At 40.6% G+C, this 10,000-nt stretch overlaps 3 protein-coding genes across 3 annotated transcripts in view; 2 read left to right on the forward strand and 1 right to left on the reverse strand.

The window, feature by feature from the left end:
* The window catches only part of LOC134177113 (uroporphyrinogen-III synthase-like), an 8,104-nt gene extending 2,977 nt beyond the window's left edge, over window positions 1–5,127 (forward strand). Inside the window, exons 7-9 of the mRNA XM_062643838.1 lie at window positions 26–111; window positions 477–572; window positions 4,882–5,127. Of these exons, the coding sequence (XP_062499822.1) occupies window positions 26–111; window positions 477–572; window positions 4,882–5,028 (329 nt within the window). The 3' untranslated portion in view covers window positions 5,029–5,127. The remainder of the gene's footprint in view (window positions 1–25; window positions 112–476; window positions 573–4,881) is intronic.
* An 876-nt stretch (window positions 5,128–6,003) lies between these two features.
* Window positions 6,004–7,859, forward strand: LOC134177778 (2'-deoxynucleoside 5'-phosphate N-hydrolase 1-like; the record flags this gene model as incomplete). The annotated part of the gene is made up of 4 exons (XM_062644557.1): window positions 6,004–6,181; window positions 6,255–6,326; window positions 7,324–7,434; window positions 7,496–7,859. Coding segments are annotated over 4 exons (477 nt in total), but the record flags the coding sequence as incomplete, so codon positions are not given.
* Window positions 7,860–8,066: 207 nt separating this feature from the next.
* LOC134177294 (zinc finger HIT domain-containing protein 2-like) overlaps window positions 8,067–10,000 on the reverse strand; it is a 3,050-nt gene continuing 1,116 nt past the window's right edge. The window contains exons 4-11 of the mRNA XM_062644074.1: window positions 9,679–9,809; window positions 9,468–9,610; window positions 9,318–9,410; window positions 9,211–9,257; window positions 9,070–9,139; window positions 8,917–9,009; window positions 8,498–8,834; window positions 8,067–8,418 (exon numbers count right to left, since the gene is read on the reverse strand). Coding sequence (XP_062500058.1) covers window positions 8,303–8,418; window positions 8,498–8,834; window positions 8,917–9,009; window positions 9,070–9,139; window positions 9,211–9,257; window positions 9,318–9,410; window positions 9,468–9,610; window positions 9,679–9,809 — 1,030 coding nt within the window. The 3' untranslated portion in view covers window positions 8,067–8,302. The remainder of the gene's footprint in view (window positions 8,419–8,497; window positions 8,835–8,916; window positions 9,010–9,069; window positions 9,140–9,210; window positions 9,258–9,317; window positions 9,411–9,467; window positions 9,611–9,678; window positions 9,810–10,000) is intronic.

Genomic DNA, 10,000 nt, shown 5'->3' on the forward strand with positions numbered 1-10,000 from the left:
GTATAAGCATTAATACCGATTTTAGGAATTCCACTGCAAGAGCTCATTGCCTACTGTACAAGCCCACATTCAGACCTCCAAGAAAATGTGCAGTCATACTTGAGGTCTGAGGTATTACCATCAATATTGCTCTCTCTCTCTCTCTCTCTCTCTCTCTCTCTCTCTCTCTCTCTCTCTCTCTCTCTCTCTCTCTCTCTCTCTCTCTCTCTCTCTCTCTCTCTCTCTCTCTCTCTCTCTCTCTCTCTCTCTCTCTCTCTCTCTCTCTCTCTCTCTCTCTCTCTCCCTCTCTCTCTCTCTCTCTCCCTCTCTCCCTCCCTCCCTCCCTCCCTCCCTCCCTCCCTCCCTCCCTCCCTCCCTCCCTCCCTCCCTCCCTCCCTCCCTCCCTCCCTCTCTCTCTCTCTCTCTCTCTCTCTCTCTCTCTCTCTCTCAGTGATTAATCAATTAAAAGTAACTTGGTCTGCTAATTCTCATTTCAGGGTGATCCACAGTGTATCGTTTTCTATAGCCCCTCAAGTGTACAATACTCGATTCAATTCTTGCAGAGCCATATGAAAGACTGGCAATCTGTTAAGGTACTAATCGTGTTTGACAAGAAAACGATTTGCTCGATTGCTTGTGGTCAAACACTGGGTTTGGTAGTGGGCGTGGCATGTAGTCTGTGGTATACTTGTATGTACATTGGTATACTTGTATGTTCATTGGTATTGGTATACTTGTATATACATTGGTATACTTGTATGTACATTGGTATTGGTATACTTGTATGTACATTGGTATACTTGTATGTACATTGGTATACTTGTATGTACATTGGTATACTTGTATGTACATTGGTATACTTGTATGTACATTGATACAGTGCCCCCACGCATAAACGCCCATCCAGGAGTGATGTCAGGAAAGTGCGCGTAATTCAAATGTTCTGTCATGCCTATCGACTAAACTCGGTAACAAGATTCAGCAATTGTAGCCGCATCTCATTGTGAAAGAACTCAACAAACGGTTGCGTTTCACAGCGGGCCTCACTCAAGGAAGCACATTTTCTTCGTATTGCACATTTGTCCATTTTTACGCTACGGTGTTTCATTATTTAACTAGTTATTTTGCAGAAAGGGACATGACATGATTATCTAGGTAATCATCGTGGCGATTTTTGAAACGTGCTTTGGTTTTTGAGATATTGAAGACAAAGGCCCCTGAAGAGGGGTGCATATACGGTCGTAAATCTCTATAAAACGGTAACGGAATATGGTGAAACGCAAGGATAACATAGCAGAGACGATTTCTAAAATATTCATTGTGGGGATTTCTGATTGATGCTTTTGACGTGAAGATATGACAACATGAATATGTGCAACATTCTGTATTACGCCATCCATAAATATTTTTCACTTACAGTCAAAAAAACAACCAAAAAGCTACACAGAACTTAAGATCTGAAAACTATACAAAACAACTAAGGACCGAAACGCCTGAAAAACAACAAGACTTCTTCTGTCTCTGAACAGCTTTTGCTCACTTCGATGCACGGCAAAGAAGACAGGTGCAAGAATATGGCACAGTTGCTGTGCGACCGCATAGCATTGCAACAGTAAAAGGCGGAGCTAAGTTTATCAACCAATCAGTAACAGGCAACGCCCCTATCGACAGCCAATCACCGCCTTGTAACTTTCTTCTAGAAGGTTCTGTGACATCATAATTACATTAACAGAAAGCTCTCACATCAAGGACCACGTGCATCTAATCAGCTGTAGCATACAACCTCGGGGGCCCGCGCTAGGCCACGCCGAAGTTATGGGCGTTTATGCGTGGGGGCACTGTACTTGTATGTATATTGGTATTGGTATACTTGTGTGTACAATATGGACTTGTAGGTACATATTGATACACTTGTATGTACATTGGTATTGGTATACTTGTACGTACATTGGTATTGGTATACTTGTATGTACATTGATACACTTGTATGTACATTGGTATTGGTATACTTGTATGTACATTGGTACTTGTATGTACATTGGTATACTTGTATGTACATTGGTACTTGTATGTACATTGGTATACTTGTATGTACATTGGTATTGGTATACTTGTATGTACATTGGTATACTTGTATGTACATTGGTATTGGTATACTTGTATGTACATTGGTATACTTGTATGTACATTGGTATTGGTATACTTGTATGTACTTTGGTACACTTGTATGTACATTGGTATTGGTATACTTGTATGTACATTGGTACTTGTATGTACATTGGTATTGGTATACTTGTATGTACATTGGTATACTTGTATGTACATTGGTATACTTGTATGTACATTGGTATTGGTATACTTGTATGTACATTGGTATACTTGTATGTACATTGGTATTGGTATACTTGTATGTACTTTGGTACACTTGTATGTACATTGGTATTGGTATACTTGTATGTACATTGGTACTTGTATGTACATTGGTATTGGTATACTTGTATGTACATTGGTATACTTGTATGTACATTGGTATACTTGTATGTACATTGGTATACTTGTATGTACATTGGTATACTTGTATCATAGGGAATCCGACAGAAAACCTTAGTGGGTTTTTTTGGGGTTTGGGGGGTTTCACAAGGAAACCCTTCTAAAACCCTGTAGGGTTACTGATACAGTTACCCTGGAGGGTTTTTAAAACCCCTTCTAAAACCCCACAAAACCCCTTTCAAGGTTTTGAAAGGTTTTCGTTATCACTGGTGGTTTAAAAACAGCATATTGATATAATTTTGTATGGAAATGTTCTTAATCTGATTAATTAAATGGGATAGATATAAGATTGGATCTAATCAAGTCCTGCCTTAAATTAAATTGGCAGAGTGTACCCATTTATAGCATGTGGTCTATTATTAATAAAATAGATATTAAATAATTATTTAAATCCCACCTTTGACATAGTGTGCGTTTTCAAGGTAGCATGTGTCACAAGTGTATACATGTACTTGAATCGTTCATTTATTACTATTCAGCTACTAGACCACAGTACGGTACACTGCAGGCTTAGCTAGGTGATTAAAAAATATCTACAAAACTAATGTTCTCATGGCGATCGAAGGCTATGCGGTTTGCTAGTCTGCTTTTCACTTGGTTTCTGATGATTCTCTTGCCCAGGTGATGAATCTCTAGCAGCAGCTGCGGTTTCTTCCAGTTGAACCGTCATGAGTGATCTTTGGTTGAGCACTCAGGAGATTTTATCGTTTTCTAATAGAAAGCAGTTGTTGTAGCTGCAGTAACGCAGACAAGAAGAGATAAGAGGTACCTGTATTTATATTATCGAATCTTCTCCAAAAGCCTCAATCTCAGCCCCATGCATATTCGTAACAAGAAGAAACTGTTGACATGTTTGAGGTGGGGTAGGCCTCTTCATCGATGTTTTCACCTACGTAGAATACCAACAGGAAATGTAAAGCATCTGAAGTTGTTAGCGACAATCAAAGTACCTAGCCGTTTCTGACAGCTAGACCACGTTCAGCCAAGACCGTACAACAGCGTAATTCGTAGTTGAAGTCTAGATAAGACCATTGTAGGTGACCGTGCAGCAGCTACTGGAGCGTTGGTGTGACAAAGTATACCTTTTGGATTAGGGACACGTCTTTGCTTGTCGCTGGACTGTGCTGTTGCAGGTGAAGGCATAGGATACGTAATCCTCTTGCAGTCGCCGACGCTAGACGACTGCCAAAACAGATCGACTGTTGAGCTTGAACTGCCGGTTGAGTCCAAGTGCCTGCGTATTTGCTATTTGAACAGTCTCTAAATCATTCTAATTGCTAGTCTACTGTCCGCTAAGTATGAAAGTAAACAATAGCAGCCTGTCTGGTAGGTGTGATCTTGGACCACGAGTGCACCAAGGGTGGTAAATTGGCATGACTAACAAAACATTCCAAATTTTTTTGTCCTCAGTTCAAAAAGTTAGAGAAGGAGAAAGAAATAGGGAAAGTGCAGCTCTCTCTAGGCTGCGAAACTAATGAGTTTTACTGAATAGTTTACAATTTACAAGTATGTAGTGAGGTGCCTCGGAATTCTAACACCTTGCTCGTTCCGTGCGGTTTGATTTCTCTCTCACAATTTGTAGCAAGACCAATGAGCTGTAGCCCAAGTTAATTTGTGCGCTGTTCATGAAGTCAGGGCTGTAAGAAATTTCTTGAGAAACATTCTCTTAGCATCTGTATACAACATTGACGAATTGCTAACTTGCATGAGATTGTTCTGCTGCCATCTTTGGAACGATCTTCACCAAGTCCTAGATCAGTAATTACTGCTGCGACTGGACAACAATTGTACATACCAGTAACTTGCAATTGGCAATCTTAAATGGTTTGCTAGGGTTATGCAAGGAATCTGGGATGTTTCAGGGTTTTGAAGGGTTACGGTGGGTAGTGGGCTGCACTACGAACTCGTGCCGTAGTTCAGTTGAGAGCACTCCATTTGCCTGTTTCTCTGTTGTAGATGAGTTTACAGATGGAGAAGGTCACGATGTATGCTGCAAAATGCTGACAGCGCTTCTTGCAACCGAAATGTAAGGCAGAAGGCGTGGTTCAAGAGGTGTGGTGTTTCAAGCCTTGCGGTTATACGTAGGCACGCCCTAGAAAACCCCACAAAACACCTATAAATCTGACAGGGTTTTCTGTCAGATTCCCTGTGTATGTACATTGGTATACTTGTGTGTACATTGGTATACTTGTATGTACATTGGCATACTTGTATGTACATTGGCATACTTGTATGTACATTGGTATACTTGTATGTACATTGGTACTTGTATGTACATTGGTATTGGTATTGGTATACTTGTATGTACATTGGTATTGGTATACTTGTACATGCCCACTTGTGCTTGTGTAGCTGATTTCTATTGGACCGAGCACGAGTGATGCTATGGAAACGACTGGTTGTTCTGTGACTGCTACAGCCAGCAGGCCGAGTCCCGAAGGCATTCTGGAAGCAATTCGATCTTGTACACAGACAGAAATGTGTTTGGGCTCTAGTTGAGATTTGTAGAGCATATTGGATAGTTATATTTAAGTATATATGTTCTAGTTATTGATTTTAGAATTTGCTCATTTAGTTAATATCAGCAGATTACAATGTGAGTTACAACTGATTGAGATAGCAAAGAATCAGCTGCTCAGTTGAGCTGATCTGATCGACACTCACAGACGTATGCATATGTGTATAGTCAAGAGTGACAGCTAGCTGTCTCTCTGTCTGTCTGTCTCTTTGTCTGTCTGTCTCTTTGTCTGTCTGTCTCTTTGTCTGTCTGTCTCTCTGTCTGTCTCTCTGTCTGTTTCTCTCTGTCTCTCTGTCTGTCTGTCTGTCTATCTGTCTCCCTGTCTCTGTCTCTGTCTCTCTGTCTGCTTCTCTGTCTGTCTGTCCCTCTGTCTGTCCCTCTGTCCTTCTGTCTGTCTGTCTCTCTGTCTCTCTGCCTGTCTGTCTCTCTGTCTGTCCCTCTGTCCCTCTGTCTGTCTGTCTCTCTGTCTGTCTCTCTGTTTGTCTGTCTGTCTCTCTGTTTGTCTGTCTGTCTGTCTGTCTGTCTCTCTGTCTGTCTCTCTGTCTGTCTGTCTCTCTGTCTGTCTGTCTCTCTGTCTGTCTGTCTCTCTGTCTGTTTCTCTGTCTGTCTGTCTCTCGGTCTGTCTGTCTCTCGGTCTGTCTGTCTGTCTCTCTCTGCTGCGTAGCAGTTGTGCCCATAGAGATGTATGCTCAGAATGACTATAGACAGAGATACGGACGGGCGGACAGACAGAGAGACAGACATGCAGACGGACACAGTTTACATATCCGTTTGTGGCCTTTGAGTATCTACAGACAAAACGATTTGCTTTAGACATTTTAGAGTGTTTGTAGAGGTTTTTAGCAGTCTCCGTGTACATTAATTAATAAAAGACAGACGGACAGACCGGCCGCTGTCCGTACAGCACTGTGTACGTTCACCAGTGAATCGCTCACGTGCGAGCATGCGCAGTGTGAGTGTTACTGAAGTGCGCGGTTCACAAACGAGTGAGTATGGCAACTAAAATTTACTTCGCTGCCAGCATCAGAGGAGGAAGACAAGATGCACACATCTATTCCAAGATAGTTGCTTTACTAAAGAATTACGGAAAAGTGATGACTGAACATGTTGGAGACGTCAATCTCACAGACGAAGGTACGTACGGAGAGGTGTAGAGGACAAAGGAGGTGCTCCCTTTCTTGTAACACGCTTGTGTTTTTCTTCCTAGGGGAATATGACCCGGCGGTTGGCGACAAGAAGATTCACGACCGCGACATTGGCTGGATCAGGGAATCAAACGGTCATTCAATCGTTAATATTAATTAACTTGGTTATTGAAATTAAATAATTATTGAAATTAATTAATTATTGAAATTAAATAATTATGGAAATTAAATAGTTATTGAAATTAATTAATTATGGAAATTAAATAATTATTGAAATTAATTATTGAAATTAAATAATTATGGAAATTAAATAATTATTGAAATTAATTATTGAAATTAAATAATTATGGAAATTAAATAATTATTGAAATTAATTAATTATTAAAATTAGATAATTATTGAAATTAATAATTATTGAAATTAATTAATCATTGAAATAATTAATTATTGAAATTAAGTGAAACTAAATATTAAAATATCTAAATACATAAACATACCGTAAAACCAGAAATTTTTGCAAATCAACATTACGTCATTGTGAATGCGCGTGCGTATATTTTTTAATTAAATCTAGTTTCGTGTTTGTCCATGTACGCTCGTATGCTATGAGTGTATATCTGAGTTGTACATTTAACGAATTTAGTGTGGTGGTTTTGCGGTTTATAATTATTGGATGATGCATGCATGTTGCATCAGTTTGACCAAGTCAACGAAGAGAGGAAAACGGAGTTACTACAAGTGCATCAGCGTGTGGTTAAAAGTTTAGTTGTGCATACCGGTAGACTTACAATCTATGGGCTGTTTTGAAATTGCACAAATTAAAACCACTTGGCATCACTGAGTGAATTCACACAACATGTTTGCATGAATTTCTCATTTTACGGTAACTACAGAAGCATTGATGTTTTCTTTTGGAGTTAACCTTTTTCTTGAGATGAGACTGCCTACTCGTTTGAGTGGAAATCAAGGCAACCCGGTGACGTACATGTCACCTACCTTGATATGCACTCTTGATATGTACACACACACGCACACACACAAACACAAACAAACAAACACACACACACACACACACACTCACATACATATACATATAATATTATGTATGTATGTATGTATGTATATGTTTAGTTCTCGTCGCCGAAGTGACGCAACCGTCTTTGGGTGTTGGATATGAGCTTGGGCGTGCTGCTACATTTGGTACCCGCATACTCTGTCTGTTTAGACCGATGTCAGGAAAACGTTAGTTATAGGCATTGGGTAATGAATGAGCAGTCATAAGGCAACATGACTGTGTGCTAAGGTTTGTCTGGAATGATACGAGGAGCCGATGACGGACAGAAGTTTGTCGTCAAGGACTACGAACACATTGAAGAGGTCGAGAGGATACTGAAGGAATTCTTTTCTGAACCGACATGACTTGAGTGAAGTTAATTAAAATGACATTTAGCAGAGCATTGCCATCTGATAGCATTGACACTAGGCCTTCCTTTGCTTTGAGTTTTTCTTTAGCAACAGGGTTAGGTCACGTGACATATCTGTAAAGCAAAAAATCTAAAAATACTAGACAGTGTTTGTGATCAAACCCCATGCGTGATCTAACCTCATCGCGTGATCTCACCCCATCACGTGATGTAACTTATCTAACCACGTCACGTGATTTAACCCCATCACGTGATCTAACCTCATCGCATAATCTAACTAATTACATGATTTAACCCTATCACGTGATCTAACTAATTACATGATCTAACCCTATCACGTGATCTAACTCATTACATGATCTAACCCCATCACGTGATTTAGCTATCATCTAACCCTGTTACGTGATCTAACTCAGTACGATCTAACACTGTTACGTGATCTAACTCATTACATGATCTAACCCCATTGCTTATAGTACAAAAGCAAAGGAAGGCCTAGTGTCAAGGCTACATCTGATAGACGTTCTAATGTAGTGTCGTTATTGATTGGTACGTGTACTCTCTACACTTCTCTCATTGACACACATGTCAATATACTTCAATCGTCTCTGTAATTGTAACATAAAATCTATTGTCTCGTCTTATCCTAGAATATACAGTAGGCAGTTTGAAGTGTGGGCAGCAAGCTACGTGACCTCTTCAATAAGTCGCTTGGTCCCATGGCCACACTTTCTCTCGTCTCTCTGCTTCTCTATCTTCGATTGGACAAGCTTATGTTCTTGAACTTTGGATCGTATACTCTCTAATCCAAAAGAAAAACCAGCAAGCTAGTACATCAGTATGATGTACACCGTGTGTATGATTGATATCAAAAGTATTACCAAGTTCCAGCTTTACTGGCATGGCCAGTGATGCCACATCATCTGTGTTTGATGCCACATACGATAAAAAGAAGTATAGCTTCCGTGTCGCCATTTGTAGCGATCGTTTCAGTTCCATATGTGACACTACTGTTCTAGATTGTTTAGCTTGAGCGACCGTTTTCTTCGTGTCTCTTACTGCTGCCTCAAATATCCGATACAAATCGGATAATGCTGCCAGTGTGAAGTCGTTGGAAGAAGACGCTCTACCTGTTGTTGCAGTCACTGGCATTAGAATGTTAGTAACGTCAAGGAGGGCAGATGTTGAGTACTCTGATGACCCGTATGGTTGATTGTGCTGTACACATTATAACAATCACTTTACCATGTTTTCCAATAGTGGGAAAGTGGCACAAATCTACGACAACTTTATTGCCTACCTGCTGGCATGTGTGCACACAATGGTGCACAACTTCGGAAACGTCGTTGTATGAGACGTTATGTGCAAGCACTGGACACAAGTCGAGAACAGTCTGCCACAGACTCAATGAATTAGATACGCCACGCAGCGAAAAAACACGAAGTAATAAAACCTGTGCTGCTTCAACAGCCATATCCATGTGATCGCCATTATATAGTCTGACAATGTAACAATATGAATACCTAGACAATTACATAACATGTTAATATCAACCATAAATAATCACGTGTCTAAATGCTGGTACTGTACATACAGAATACTAACTGCATTGTATTTGAGCTGCACAGCCGGGGGAGTAGCCTAAGACAAAACGTCAAATACAATGTAATTTCCAGACGCAATCGTTTGTCACTCTAGTACTTTGAGTAAACGGCCAAGCGGTGGGATGCCGCCCATAACATCCGGAACGTTCGTGTTTGTTCGTCCGCCTTCGTCTCCCACCACTTCAACAAGCTACAAGGTTCAAGAGTCACTATTGCTTGTGAAGCAATCATACCTGAGGCGACTGACTGCTCTGATGCAACCCGCACGTTCCCACCACGGCGTGTGAAGAGCAATGGAATCGGCCATTTCTCCAGTTTGTAGCAACCGCTGGAACTCTCGTCTCTCACCGTCGTTCAAACACTCCCAAATCGTGTCGGGCTCGGCAACATCTACGTAGACATATTGAGAATCAGTGGGAAGTTGTGTAGAGGGAAGATGCTTGTATGTGTTTGTAAACCGAGATTTAGAGATGCTAGCCTTTCTTCTAGGCTTGGATCGTCTTCGTCTGATGTGTCATCAACGAGATCGTCTGTGTGGGTTGATTCGATTCGTTTTAGCATTTCTAGCATTTGACGCTTTTCTTCGGGACTAAAGGAAATAAGATAGTCATATACTATCTGTTGTTTGATCAATCACTGTTGTATGAGATAGAAAGTGTATTCTCAGGCAATGATGTTTACCTATGTTGTCTGCCTGTCTGTTTGTCTGTCAATACATATACAGTATGTATGTATGTACGTCCGACTATCTGTCTGTCTGTCTGTCTGTCTATCTGTCAG

This window comes from Corticium candelabrum, chromosome 3 (genome assembly GCF_963422355.1).
Source record: "Corticium candelabrum chromosome 3, ooCorCand1.1, whole genome shotgun sequence".
In the NCBI taxonomy this organism is placed as follows: domain Eukaryota; kingdom Metazoa; phylum Porifera; class Homoscleromorpha; order Homosclerophorida; family Plakinidae; genus Corticium; species Corticium candelabrum.